The sequence below is a fragment of the Passer montanus genome, unplaced genomic scaffold (assembly GCF_014805655.1).
Source record: "Passer montanus isolate IOZ18808 unplaced genomic scaffold, ASM1480565v1 scaffold22, whole genome shotgun sequence".
Lineage (NCBI taxonomy): Eukaryota > Metazoa > Chordata > Aves > Passeriformes > Passeridae > Passer > Passer montanus.
Genome location: NW_024366815.1, coordinates 3278488 through 3293844, shown reverse-complemented (window position 1 = coordinate 3293844; position 15357 = coordinate 3278488). Strand labels below are relative to the sequence as shown.

The 15357-nt window shown below is 39.5% G+C and overlaps 1 protein-coding gene across 3 annotated transcripts in view; it reads left to right on the top strand.

Moving 5' to 3' along the window:
* FYB1 (FYN binding protein 1) overlaps window positions 1-15357 on the top strand; it is a 63444-nt gene that overhangs the window by 10656 nt on the left and 37431 nt on the right. For 2 of the 3 annotated variants that reach the window (XM_039710028.1, XM_039710025.1), the window contains exon 2: window positions 13050-14178. In XM_039710028.1, the coding sequence (XP_039565962.1) occupies window positions 13050-14178 (1129 nt within the window). Of the gene's footprint in view, window positions 1-6952; window positions 7221-13049; window positions 14179-15357 lie in introns of those variants that run through there. The other variant, XM_039710026.1, reaches the window with a different exon arrangement.

Here is a 15357-nt window from a genome sequence, read left to right as displayed (position 1 = left end):
CTTCTTGCTTTAGGAATAAAAATAATTGCAATACAGCATACATGGTAACTAAAAAATTCAAAATTTTAGCCTAGGAATAGAAGACTCTACAAGTTTTAGATGTAGTTCTAATAAATAAGACTAATTATCACAGTAGCACTGGGAAAGGATACAGAAGCAGAGTGGTGAAATGCTCCTGGCAACTGAGAATTTAACTTGAGCTTTAACTTTCTGTTTCAGATCTGTTCAAATTTAGCCTCACTTGTGACAGGTAACTTCTTGAGAGCACATAAAGTACAGAAAGATGTAAATCTGCATTCAATAAGACTTACTTTTTTACTAAACTTTACTAGAGTTTGACTAATTGAGATTTACTATGAAAATTTAGGAGATTTTGTTTGTTTGGGGTTTTTAAAGGAAATATCCTTTAAAAGCAAAAGCAGTGTGACCCTTCTAATATGAATTGGGGAATAGCTAGTAAATATAAGTCTGATCTTCCATTTTTAAAAAGGAAAAGACTGAAGAGCTGTTGTTAAGGAATCATCAGATATTAAGGAGACTAAATTGCTCTCATCTGAAACCTTTTACTCAGAGGTTTAAGGAGGATACCTTAAAGGGTAAAGGCCCTTTATTACCCACTTCCCAAAGAAAGCCTAAGATACCTGAGCTAGCTGATACCTGAAGAGGCACAGATGTCACCTCCAAGTCTTCTCTGTCCCATTAAGGTGGTGCAGAAGGCCAAACAGCTCAGAAGAGCACCTTGCCTGCAGCTTGGATGCTTTTTAGGAAATATGAGTTTCCGTTTTGCTCCTCTGCACTAATAGCAGGTGAGACCTGAAGAGCTGATGAGTGTTTAATATATGAGAGGGCAGGAAAGGACGTTGTTAAATTTGTATATGAAAGTGTGGGGTGTCCCTGTCTCCCTCCCACAGGGCTTACACAGCTCCTGGTGAGGTATTTGCATGGGTTTTTTGCACACCTTTTTGCCTCCCAGGCAGAGGCAGGGAGTGACATGTTGAAGAGGAAGGGAAGTCAGGAGTGTTTTGCTAAAGCTGTCCCTGCTGCTTTCCCACTTCCTCCTGGTATCAGCAGCTGTGGGGGGATGCTGAAGGGGAAGCCAGACCAGCTGATAACCCCCTGCTTAGCCATTCACATGAGGGCATATAGGGTGGAAACTGAAGCAACTTCTTCCTTGAGAGAGTTTCCCTTCCCCTCTGACGTCCCAGTGTGCGTTTCCCGCAGCTCGGGCTCGCTCCCTTCTCGTCTCCCCGGCGCAGCTGCTGCCATCGCCGCCTCCGCGCTCTCAGGCCTGCGCCGGCTCCATCCAGCCCCAGGTCCCTCCGGGACAGCCTGAGCCCGGGCAGGGAGGCACAGAGTCGGGGCTCGGTGAGCAGATGGTGCGGGAAGGCAGAGCACAGGCACAGCCGTTCCTGAAGGGCACGGAGGAGGGGGGCTGAGGGGGAAAAACTTCACCAGGACACACCCTCCCCAGCTGCCGGAGGTCCTCTCCCCACACAAAAAACTGCCCCTGCGCAGCTCCCAGCCCTGCCCTGCTCCTCCATCCTCCCTTCTCACCTCAATTTCTTCTGATTTCCTCTCATACACAGCTTCTAGCAACTTCCCAGCTAGGACCCTGCTTGCCTGCCACTGTCTGAGTGGCTAGCTTGCCTTACCGAGATGGCCACGACGTCCTCCCCACATCCCCCTTGCCTCAGACTAGGAGGCTTTGGTTACTGTAAACTCAGCCATCACAGCTACACTCACATCACCTGCAATTTAGCTCATTAAATCGTCTAACCAAGCTTCCCCTGGTGAGCAGTGCTGGCCCTCGGTGAGGTAGGGCTGTGTGAGCGGCAGTGGTGCTGTGGCACCCTGTGAGCCCCCTCAGCCCCTGTGTCACGGGGCTGTGCCTGCATTCATCAGGGCTCTTCATGCCATCGTGAACTCTGTGCCTTCCAGCGGGTTTCCCTGTGGAAGGGTTAGGAAAAGCCTGGTGTTCCCATTTGTTCTGTCTGCAGTGTTTTCTGCTGCGGCACTGCTTTCAATTCCCCCTGAGCTCCTGCTGCTGAACGCAGGCAGACAGAGCACAGGAGTACTGATGTGAGCAGAACCTACACAGTTTGCAGGGCAAAAAGCCTCATTCAAAGGCCACCTCACCTGAGCCCCCCGTGTGGGTGACCTTGGCAGCAAACGGGACAGGGATGAGCCTGTGACATGGCAGTGGGCACTGGGGATCACCGCAGGGACAGGCAGGGAAGGAGGTGCAGGGAAGTGCAGGTGAATCCCTTGGTTGAACATGACATCTAACGCTTGAATATGAGCTTTGTATTGAAATAAAAATTGCTTGAGATTTGAGCACTCCTTAAGTCACAAAAAGGCGAGACCTTTGAAAGATTTTTTTTTTTTTTTTTTTTTTTTTTTTTTTTTTTTTTGGCACAGCAAGTGTCTTGTCTCAGCTTCAGCTGTCCCGAGGAAGGACTTATTACAGTACACACACTGCAGCAGAAAACCAGGGTCTTAGTGCACCCTTGATTGTGATGCCCTGGAGTGCACTGGGGCTTCCTTCATGACAGAAACATACCCCTCACAAGGCACAGTCAAGGCAAGGACACTGCCAGTGTCCTTGACTTCTTTCTTGAATTTGTCAATCCTGCCTGTCTCTAGTATGGAAAAATATAAATAGTGGAAACGGATTTCTCGCTCTCTGTTCCGGCAAGTATAAATATATTAATATTAGGAAATGGTTATATATAAATATTGAATAGCAAGAATTTAAAAGAGTCACAGCACTGAGCTGAGGATCTTCCAGGGAATCCTGCATGTCAGTAGTTCCCAAACAGCATCTGGAAAGCCGAATTGTTCCTATAAGCATAGCACTGCATGTAGACACAAGGAAATGCTGTTAATTTGCTTATGACCAAACTTCTGTCAGAAATACTAAAACTGCCTTCAATTGAGAAAGCAATGGAAATGCAGCAGCACATTTTTGAGGAAGTCTAGCTCTGTCTGCAGACACAAAGATAACAGAGACTTGCCCTACCAAAAATGTTGGTTCTCATAGTGCACTGTAGCAATTGCAAGCAGAAGTTCCTGCCAGCATTCAAGAATATTAAGTTTATTCTGAAAATCAGGTTATTTCCAAAGTGATGCTGTAACAGGATCACTGTCATGGCAAGATGGCACTTCACCCCAGAAGTCTGACACTGGGGAGTTGCACAGCATTATGAAGCAGGATTGCTGACTCTTTGCCTTGCCCCCAATGAGGTTCATGTCCTCAAAATGTTACCTCAGAACCGGCACAAAACTAGGTAGTTTCAGTACAGGTATGTACAAAGATTATTGATAAATATGTTATTTTTTCTCCTGTGCCAAGTCTGCCTCCGTGTCATGGAAAACTGGGAAATAACAAACTTGTTTGTTAAGAAAAATAACATTACTTATTAGTAACACTGGGTGCATGGGGAATTCTCCTTAAAACATACGTGTTCAGTAACCTAACAGACCACATTATATTCCTGAAACTAATAAATATTCATCACATTTCCTGAATACATGTATGTATACTAATTATTTCAATTTAATTGTTTGGATACGGTTGCAGATCTTGTGATGAAACTTTTCTCCTTGAAACTGTCAGGTCACAATGTACTTCTCTTATCATTCTTAGCTCTGACACACAATCCTTGTTCTCAAAACTAAGATATCAGCTAGTACATATTAATCACTGATAGAAGTAAACAAGGAAGCATTAGCTGGCACAAGACTTATTAGTCACAGATGTAGGGAGTTAACACAAAGCCACATTAATCTCTGGTATTTGCACTAAGCACTGTATGGTACAAAACTAAGCATTAACCATGAATTCAGGGACCATACAACCAACATTTAGTAATGTGCTAAAGTTAAAAGAATTTTCCAACATCCTCCCTCACTGCTGCATAGACAACTTTTTACAGAAATATTACCTGTTCAGTAACAACTAGGAGGCAAAAGCCCTAAGAGTGAGAGGAGGAGAAGGCAGGAAGCAAAGTTTCAGTGAAAAACGCTGCTAACCTTGACTTTGTCATGCTCTGTGCTCCACATATTTGCATGTGTTTTATATTACAGAGCAACATTATTCTGACTTAAGAAGGAGTTTTTCAAACTGCTTTAATGATATTAATGCACTTGTCCAAAGGTGTTCTCCCACATACTGCCCCCCAGTCCTGTCTCCCACTATATACACATGGTTTAAGGATTAGCTGCCCAAACCAGTCATTTTTGCCTGTTTCTTCTCCCACCCTCCCCCACAACTTACTCTGTTACACAGTCTCTCCTTATGTGGGATCATATAATACAGTTAGTGAAATTAAGCGGGTTAAAAACAATGTCAAAAGATTTTAAAAAAATTATTGTATTGATTGTATTGTATTGTATTGATTTAAAAAAAAATTATTGTATCATGTCCCATGTTTACAGCAACTTGAACAATCATATTTACACAGCTGTGGAGGTAACAAAATCCCAACTATGGTATTCTTTGTGACCATTGAATTGGAAACCAAGAAGTGTTCAAGTGGAAGTGCCTGACTTTTCAAACCATTTTGGAGTAAAGAACATCAGTAGATTAAAGAAAAATATCTTAAAAAGATGAACTAACATTTGCAGCAGAGACTCACAGAATCATTAGGGCTGGAAGGGAGCTCTGTAGATTCCAGTCCAGTCCTCCTGATGGGGTTACACAGGAACATGTCCAGGTGGGTTTTGAATATCTCCAGAGAGGGAGACTCCATGACTGCCCTGGGCAGGTGTTCCAGTGTTCTGCCACCCTCAACTGAAAGAAGCTCCTACTCATATTGAGGTGGAACTTCTTGTGTTTTAATTTATTGACACTGCCTTTTGTCCTGTCTCTGCATGCCACTGAAAAGAGCCTGACACCATCCTCTGGGCACCCACATCTGAGATATTTTTATGCATTAATAAGATCCCCTCTTAGTCTTTTCTCTCCAGACTGAACACACCCAACTCCCACAGTCTCGCCTTGTAAGTGCGATGCTCCAGATCCTAAATCATCTTTCTAATCTTTGCTGAACCCTCTACAGTATTTGGTTTTCTTATGTGTACTGAGTAGCCCAGAAATGGACACAGCACTCCAGATGTGGCGTCAGCAGAGCCAAGTAGAGGGGGGATTACCTCCCTTGGCTTGCTGGCCAGACTCTTCCTGAATGGCCAAGGTTCTGATTCTTTTTCTTCCCTTTCTTTTTTCCATACTTTTTGACAAACTTAATTCCCATGTAGCCACTTTACCCAAAGTTACATGAAAACATCCAAATAAATGCTCTGATTAAAAAAAAATTTAAGTCACCACTGGTGTGCTGGAATTTAGATGCTGGGTTTGGTCTATACAGAGAATGTAATGGCATGTGTATACATGAGAAGGCATTATCATTATCAGCATCCTTGTCTGTCTTGAATATGAACTAGTGATTTTGTTGTTGCTGCTGCTGCTGCTGTTATTTTTGTGAAAAGTGAAAAAGGCAAAATAACTTTACACTGCTTTCAGGTCCTGTTACTTAAAATATTAATTTATTCAGATTCTTTCTTCACCTAAAAATAGCTAATTTCCCTATATCACTCACAAACGACCTTCACAGAAATAAGCAGGGGAAAAACTAGAGAGATTTCAGGAACATATTGCACCTGCAAATGTAAAATGAGGCACGTGGTGGATATTGCAGATGGACAGGTTTCACAGAAATTCACAGCTTAAACTTACTTTCATTGTGTTTGTTGCAATTGACATTCTCATGAGCATTCTGTCAGTTAGGGATGTACTTATTTGTGTGTATTGGATGAAAGAGAAGACAACAGAAACTGTCTAGCATTCAGAGCTGTGAAGATAAGCTAGTTCTTTGATCATTGCATGATTTGTCTAGAGCTGATACTGTGAGCAAACCCTTGCAGTGCTGTTTACCCACATAAAATGGCTATTGCTACAGTTACCATCTTGAAACAGTCGTGAAGGCTGCCAGATACATCAGCAAGTCACAAATTCTAATCTGCCATAGTTTCATTTGTGATAAATATTTATATTCACAAATAAATACTATTTTATAAATAAAAATGCAGTGTTTAGCTGAATGAACAGCATAAAACCCAGCATTTCTCCCACTACAAAAACCCATTATGTTATATTAGAAAAACATCAGTTGTCATTGGTATGCAGCAGTGTTTCTAACTCAAATAAGCTCCATCCAATACCCTAATAAACTTATGAAGTTTATTGTAGCTAAGCTACAAGTTTTTGTAAAATTAAGCTATAACTATCAAGCACTTTCAATGTTTTACTTTAACACTCCAAAATATTTCAAAAAATACTAAGAAGCTTGCGCAGAAGGAGAGTAGTAGACCATGAGGAAGATTCAGTTAACTTCTAATTAAAGACACACAGCTTTCTTCTGCAATCTCCTCCCCATGCACTGCTCCAGCAAATTCACTAAGCTGTTTTTTGTAGGGGGTTCAACCTCTGTTGTTGTAATTTACCTTCAACACAAACACACGTTTAGAATTTCTCGTGAAGCTTATTTACTCGGTATTGACTTTTCTATCCTGTATCATCCTTCAAACTCAAACACACATGAGGAAGGACAGAAGAAATGTATGATCACAGCTTTGTTTTGTTTTATTTTTAATATCTCCACATAACAGAAGTTTTCAAAAACTGGCCAGCAGAATCTCAAGATCCCACTGGGGAATGTGAGGCATCAAAGGAACATGCTAGCTGACACCTGAGAGTAGGCCATGTACGTAGGGTTCTCAGTGGTAGCAGGGCACTGGACCTGTGGCCAGCCCACCCTTTATGCCTGTTAATTGCCTCACACATTTGTTTAGCAGCTATTCTGTAAAGGCTCAGGCTTGTGTGCACCCAGGGAGCCTCACAGGGCTACGCAATATGGGGTGAATGCAATACTTTTGGATATCACATGGTGCTTACTGCTGATGGAAGCAGCCAACCAGTCTGAACACATTTTAGTTCCCTTTTCCTCCAGCACTTCTTGCCTAATATCCTGTGGAGAGCAGTTACTGTTCATGATAATGAAACCCACAAGTGTATCTTGTGAGAAGCAAGAACTCTGTGAGAAGCAGAACTCCTCTTTAGCAAATAGACCAGGCTGTGAAGTTGTTACACCCGAGGATTGTCGCATTGAGGGAGCCAGTGTTACCGCTTGTTTCAAAATACTGGAGAGCTTTGGGATATCCAGGTAAACTGTTGCACGTGTTCATCTTAAAAATAAGCATGGAAAGTTCCACAAGAAATAGAATCAGTACAAGGTATTGAATACAGTTTAATTAAGTAGTTGTAGATTTTACTTAGTTTAGAAGCTGAAAAGATGGTAAGCTGAAAAAATTGACTTTTCTCTCTCAGAGTTTTATAGTTAGTTCTCTGAAATTCTACTAAAAGTAATCCTAATTTAAGTGGCCTTTGCATTTTGAATAATAGCAGCAAGGGTATCACTCAAAGGCAATTATTTTTTAGTTATCCTATCACTTTTGCATTTTTTGTTGTTTGTTAAATTATGGGTAGGGTATAAATTAATATACTATACTCTGGGTTAAGATGTCAGTGTATGTGTTTTGTTAGTAGTTCATCATGGAAAGTATTTTCCTTTCCAGGTATGAGTCAAAATGCTACTCAATGTCTTTAAATTGCACAAAATTTCCTTTAAAATTATATGGGATCAGAAATTCCCAAAATAATGGTAGGAACTTTGCAGTGACAGGAATTCAAATTTTTCTTCCTTGAGACTTGGAGCATTCACTTTAGTGGGATAACCAGACAAGTAAGACATTCCTAAGACAGTTACTGTATACACTATATATATATAGGGTTCTGAGAGAAAAGAACTCTGTCTCATTTCTGGGCAGATCCTGTGAAAATTTACATTAATCAGAAATAAATAATTGATAAAGGTTATTAGAAGGCACACGATAAAAATAGGTTTTAAAATAAAATTAAGTATAATGAAATTTTGTGTTTATATAAAACCATGTTGCAAAAATGCAATCATTTTACAGAAATGGATATGAAGTAGTCTGTTTATACCAGATACAAATTATTGATGGAAAAATTGAAGCCACCAGGCTTCTGTTTTTGAAGATTAAGTTGCCAGTGGTTGATAGTTCTTGTTTTCACTTAAACAAGTACCAAATCAAATCCATGTAGAGAGAAACTTTGTGATCCTATTAGGACACAGAGTGAAGAGATGATCATGCCTCCATTGATACTTTGACTTCATGCATAGTCTTTGACAGAAGCAGTTTGGGAACAAGATGAGATGTCATCTGGCTGTTCTGGTCAAGCCCTATGCCCTCACTCATCCTGGTCTCAAACTCATCTGGAACTGGCCTTTTATTTTTCTGGAGTATGAATATCTGGTCTTATGATTAGATAGAAGGGGAGAAAATGTGGCAAAAGAGAGATTAGAAAGACGTAGAGAAATGTACAGTTGAAAAGATACAGAATACACTGTGACCAGGCTGGAATATTGCTTTTACTAATTTTGAGAACCGTATGTCCTCATGTGTGTGCTGTTTTTTCTTGCTGCTGTTAGAGGGATGTTTGAAATTATGCTCTCAGGGTAACTAAGGGGCTATCAGGGAGCTGTCAGCTCTCACTGGGGAATCCCTTAGATTTCTCTCTACCCTTTCCATCCTAGAGGTCTTCCTTTCATAAAAACCCAAGACAGAAGAATAGCCTGTCTCCTCATCCTTAAGTATTATCTGATGAGGGCTCATTTCTCTTTCATACCAACCATTGTATTACTAATTAGCATTTTATGAGCAAACTGTGTCTCTTTGTCTTCTTTTCATGCTTCTGCTACATACATTTATAGGTGCAGAGCATTGCAACTTCTCAGCTTCACTTTCCAATGCACTTACCCTTAGAGGGACTCTTGAACTAGTAATTACAGCTAGACTCAAGAGGAGGAAAAGCAGTTTGGAAATATCCTCTGCAAACAACAAATTTGCATAATGATAATTCTGAGGTGTCTGGAAAAGAAAGTAGTCAAGCAATAATTTATCACAAATTCAGAATGGCACTGCCATATAAACAAAAATCTAGACTGCCTCAAATCTACTACCTTCAGTAGAAGTTATATCAGACTATATAAATTTTCAAAATAATTTTCAGGTCTGTATTTTTATATAGTTCTCTTTGTAATTTTTCTTGCCATTTTTGTCCATTTTCATATTCCTTATATCCTGCACATAGGTTGGAGCTCAATTCCCTTAGTGGTTATCAACTTCTCTGGTTAGTTCACTATCAAAGAATTCATAATTAAGCATAATTTTCTTCTTAAAGGAATAGTTTTGTAATCTTTATTTTATTACTGTCTAACAAACTCATCAAGATCTGATTTTGAGTTTTAAAGGGTGTATTTAGACCCCATCACTTGGGAACAGAAATGTAAAGTTACAGTTGAGAAGAGAAAAGATGGGGGTTTTATCCTTTATAAATCAGCTCTGCATGTATTTTGAATTAATTCTTTGTACAGTCAAAGATTTCATATTTTTCATTTGCCTAATTAATGATTGTATGCACACACATCTGCTATTCTGTTCACTGATCCAGTGTTGCTGTTTAAAGAAAGCTTGGCCTCAAGGGCAAGTTGAACTGAAATAATCTTTTGGCTTCACCAAGACAGGAAAGTAAATAATAAAGTTATATTTATGCCAAGGCAAAAAAAATCCAAGAAACTTTTTTATTCAGGCTGCCAGTTGAGACTGAAGTATCCATACTAAACTCGGGAAGAATAGAGCTGAATTTTTTATGTACCTTCATGTCTTTAGTGCAGTGTACTTCTGTACAGAAATGTACATCCATATTGTAAATTATGGAGAATTATGTTTGTTAACAGTGAGGTGTAACTAAGGTGTAGTGTAACAACTCTGTACACTGTAACTCGGTGTAACTCGGTAGCTCTGTGAGTCTGCTGAGGGCTGTGGGAGGCTCTGAAAGCTCTGTGTATAAAAAATATATCTATGGCATGAGAGCTGACACATAGGTATTGATTTAGATTTGAGCAAACACATTTGAATAATGCAACCGTCTTATATTAAAGGAAATCTTGCTGTGCTCCTTATGTGTTGCTCAGTTCAGATCAAAAGTTGAAAAGCCAAAATATTTTGCACAGTTTCCAATAGACATCAAAGACAAAGTTCAGAAAATAACCCAAGCAGCTTTTGCACAAGACTCCTTTTTTGCACAGAGACGTAGAACTTTAGAGGGGAAGGGTAGAGGGAACTTAATCTCTCTTCAGAATATTTTCAAGTTCCCATTTCATGATTTACAACCTACTGTATGTGATAATGATGTAGGTAACTGCTGTCGCTTCTGAGAATGGAAGCACAGAAACTGTGGAGATTACTCTATGATCAGGGCCACAAACAAAAATATTTTTTTCCCCAGTTCCCCTCTTTCTACCTGTCCAGTCAGGCTCTGCATTAAAATCTGCATGGCTTCTAATGTAACAGAGCTTATGAAGGCAGAAGCTGGGGATGTACATTAAAGAGAAGCAGAAAGATTTCACCAAGTTTCTTACTCTGTTTTGATTCTTACTATTACCTTTACTAAGTAAATGAAAGAGGCTTTATTGCTAATTGTAAACTCTTCCACAGGTCCAGGAACATTTTCCTCTTGCTGGGCTTGTAAATATGCATGACTAGGGCAAGGTTTGTTCACAGTGTTGTGAAGAAATTTATTTTAAAAAATTCATTGACACTCCTGACATGGCAGGAATGAATGGTTCAGTGCATTTGAAAGCATGTATGAATGTAATTCATGTAATTAATGTAATCTTGCTATTGCAAGTCTAGAAAATACCTCAGAAACCATACATCATAATAATAACATTTTCTTCAAAGTCACATTCCCAGCTTCCTAAAGGTCTGCATTCTGAATGGCACTTGCTTGTAAAAAGTATTATCATTTGCACAGTACATTTTCTTATATTTCAAACAGAAGAAGTAGCAAACATATAAATTTATTGCTATGACTTTCAAAAGAAATGAGTAGCTGAGCTGGCCAAGCAGCTGATCAAATCCTAATTTAGAAGGTCTGAAGACTTCCGACATAAGCTATAATTGCAGTGTCTCTGGAGGTCTAGATTTTCTTACAGACCTTAGGAAAAAATCATTAATTAGTACAAAGTCAAAAGAGATCAGAGACAAAAGGCTTTTTACTTCTCTCCGTCTGAGTTGTCTAAACTGGGTAAAATCAGGGCCTTGTGAGGTTTGTGGGACAAATCTTGAATGATTAATGATGCATATACATACCTCTGCAATGTAATTGTGTGTGTGTGAGTGTGTATGCAACAGCAGTATATGGCTTAACCCTGATAATCTCCATAGTAAATGTGTACTTCCTCCCTTCTTTATATGCACAAAAATACCCAACAACGCGGTCGCTGGGTATAAGTTTCATTATGTCTCTCTTGTTTTGGCTGCATTTAGTGTAAGTAATTTGTAGCTCAACACGTGTGTATGCAACAGCAGTATATGGCTTAACCCTGATAATCTCCATAGTAAATGTGTACTTCCTCCCTTCTTTATATGCACAAAAATACCCAACAACGCGGTCGCTGGGTATAAGTTTCATTATGTCTCTCTTGTTTTGGCTGCATTAAGTAATTTGTAGCTCAACAAATCTGTTTGGAAAAATTGAATTTCTTGACAATGCCAAAAGTCTGGGATAGTTACCTTTAAGTTGCAGAAGTCTCTCTCTCTCTGTCTCTCTCTCTCTATATATATATATATGTAACTACTCCAACTTAACAGGCCATTTATGTAATGAGACACAATCAAATGGAAGGCAAAAGGAGAAAAAGCCCAAGTGAGAAGCTTTTGTTACTGAATTAAAAAGAAACAAACACAGAGTACTTGCTGGACCATAGTAAATAAAGACAGTTCATTCTTAAACCTCTAAATCTTCCAACACCTCTTTGTTATGTTTTGTAGCAATACTCCTTGTTTTACAGACAGATGATTCAGAACCCTACCTAGTTTATACCATAAGTTTTACATTTGAACTCACACAGGAAATCCAGGTCCTGTTTCTGAATTTTATGTATCAATGTATCTGCCATAGCTGCACCCCTGCTGCCACTGCAAGCTGGGAAGAGGACCTCTTGCTCCATGGGGCTCCTGGAAACCCAAGTGGTGCCTGCCCAGTACAGTGGGACCAGCCTTTTGCTCCCATCCTGCACTGTGATGTGTTTTATTTTTCCTGAATTCAAATGTATTGAACTTTTGGGTTCAGTTCATAATTAAGACCGGTCCTGAAACTTATTGAATTGGGGTGACTATTTTTAAATGAAGCTGGATTTTATTCTCTTGGAATTACATATCTTCTTTTTTTTAGAAGATATTTAGTAACTTTGACAATATCTGGGTATGTTGATTGTCATTTCTTTTAATTTTACTTCACATATTTTCATTTGCTACCTACATATGCACAGTTTTATTCAGATACAAAATGGAGAATAGAAACAAGGGCAAAGTGAGAGTGTGGGAAGCAGAAAGTAAAAAAAATTGCTGAGAAAGGAAAGAAAAATTAACACACACATACATCAACCAGAAGAATTTGTTTTCACGGAGGAACTTGCAGTTCTCCAAAGAGTTAGCAGGAATAACATGGATCTGGTAGATTCCTCCAGATTCTAGTACAGGAACTTCTTATCACAGGAAAATAAAATGTTTAGGTAGGTTGATTTTAAAGTTGTATGTAATTTCTTATGTTTATTTCACAATTCCAGAAGTAAACAGAAACTTGAATATGCCCAAAAGGACTTGCAGTACCTGAAAGGCAACACCTGAAAAAAATTTAAAAAAAAACATATAAACACTGCAAGGATACAAGAAAATGTTCAGCTTCTCTTAACTCTACAGGAAGATGAGCTATAGCACCTTGTCAGCCAATCAGCAGTAGTAAAGCCTCAGACCAGGAAACTCTTTAAAGTACAGTATTTGTGAACTTTGCAACAGTACTTTCCCATTGCTGCCCTTTGTTTTTCTCTTCTTTATGTTTGCAGAATCAGAAGCCACTGGTGAAGTTACTCATGGAGAAATTTGAGAGATGTAACAGAGACACAGAGGATCCTTCAAACAGCCGACCCGTCAAAATCCCAAAACAAGATGCCCCCAAAGGATTACAGACAAGAAAAGCAACACTTGAGAAATTTGCAAATAAAGGATATACTGCGTTTTGTCCAGGACTGAGTACCCTTCACAAACCTGTTCAGTCTAAGCCTCCTATGGCAGTCAAGCCTTCAAGCGATGATAAAACAGAAAAAGATCCAAACTCACGACATTTGAACCCAGTGGCACAAAGGTTTGGTGTTCAGCTTCAGCCCACTAACAGAGGAAATGATGAAAAAGCTGGATGCAGTAAATTCTCTATCAAAACCAGTGACCCATCAAAAGAGGACCCAAAGCCTTCAAACCCAAAACCTGCATGGAACAAGTTTGTCACTCCTCCTGATAACGAAAAAAATCCTCTGGGACGAAAACCTAATTTAAATTTTGCATCACAGGAGAATGAGGCAAAACCGGAATTTTCAAAGGTAGCTGCAGTTAAAGAAAAATTAAGGTCTGCAACACAAGAAAACGAGCCCAAGCCTCCTGTTTCTAAACCACCTGTTGCTCAGAAACCTTCTCTAAACAGTGAGATATCACAGAATGAAGACACTTCTAATAAAACTGGTTTTCTGCAAAGACAGTCTGGACCCCGAACAAACATACACGCGCACCAAGAAGCAAAGGAAATGGGTGAAGTTAGTAACTCTGCTGCAGAAGCTCAAGGCAGTAGTTTTCCTAAAATAGCTCTGAAGCCTACTGGCCACGGGTACGGCTCACCAAAAGGACCCCCCAAAACTGTGGCAGAAAACACTGAAGAAACGGGAATGAGTGCTGCCAAGAACATCTTCCTCAACAAAATCACCCAGGAAGAATCAGGTTCTTCTCATAAATTCCTAAAGACGAATTCAGCGCTTGCTGCAGGAAGACCATCAGGTGAATCACAAGCGAATGAGGAGAGGAGGTCCGGAATACCCAGGCGGAAAATCTTGCCCCCAGTGTTCAAGCTGGGCCAGCCCCCACAAAAGCCCAGCAGACCCCCCACGGTGCACTTGGAAAAGTTCCAGAAGAGCAGCCAAAAAAACAGTAAGTCCACTCTGTTCTTTCTTCCTTGGGTATTAGCTTTTTGATGCATTTAGAACCAGGTTAATTTCAGGTGGAATCTCCTCTTCTGTTCAGAAATAATGTGTGCATCAGAAAACCTATTAAAACTGTAACCCTTTAAAACTGTAACTTGGGCTTCTGTCTCTTCTGTACAGAAATTAAAATTATATTCTCTATCCTTCAGTGGTAAAGTTCAGGAAGAATGTTTACAGTATTGAGTTCACCTATTTCTTAAAACTACTCAGATGCAGCTATAACTTGTGTCAGGGAGTATTTTCTCAAGGCATTTAAGTCCTGACATAATTAAACAGTTCAAACTTAGATGCTTCAATTTTAAGTCTAGTTAGTGAGAAAGGGCCATGCCTAATGCTGTGATTCGGAGCTCTGAAGTTGCTGATAGTGGATCTCTAACTCCACACTGTGCATATGTGGTATATCAGGTGCATTCATGTAATTTAGTTGATACATAATTTGTCCTTGTACTTTCTGTGTCGAGAATGACACCTTCTGGGTCTGTGTCAGTGTCTAGAAACAGCGTGGCTTGTGTTTCAGCAGTTCTGAATACACATAAGGCTGGTCTTCCTGAGGCAGAAGAGGTTCAGAGGGGCTATGGCAGCATGAAAAAGCTCAGAGCTGATTTCTCTTAAGAGAAAAAGCCTCATTAAAAACACAGTGCTTGCATGCAGCTATATATTGTGTTGCTATTAATTCCACTCAAAGATTAAGAGTGTGTCAGTAATAAAAAAAATGCTTTCTTTTCAGCTGCTGTGTTCTGGTTTTCATCTGTTACCTTACAGTTAAGGAAATGTTCTCAGAGATCCAAGATCAGGCTAAGAACCTCAAATGATGCAAATTTGTGTATATATTTGTATATGTCTTTAAGACAAATATGCTCAAATACAATCTCAATACAAAAAGACAGCATTTTCAGCCAACTGCACAAGTAAATGTTTTGGTTATGTAAGAAAAGTGAGAGCTTTGCTAGTTAAAACTTTAAGAAATCCTAACAAAGGCTGGAAATACAGAAAATGACAGTTTATTTAGAATACATTTTTAAATTTACTTTAAGTAATTAATTGAGGAATCTTTATTTCTTGTTCTGCTCATTGTTTATTCTGATTTTTTTCTGGGTCCCATTCAGTTATAGTCACAAAGCATTTT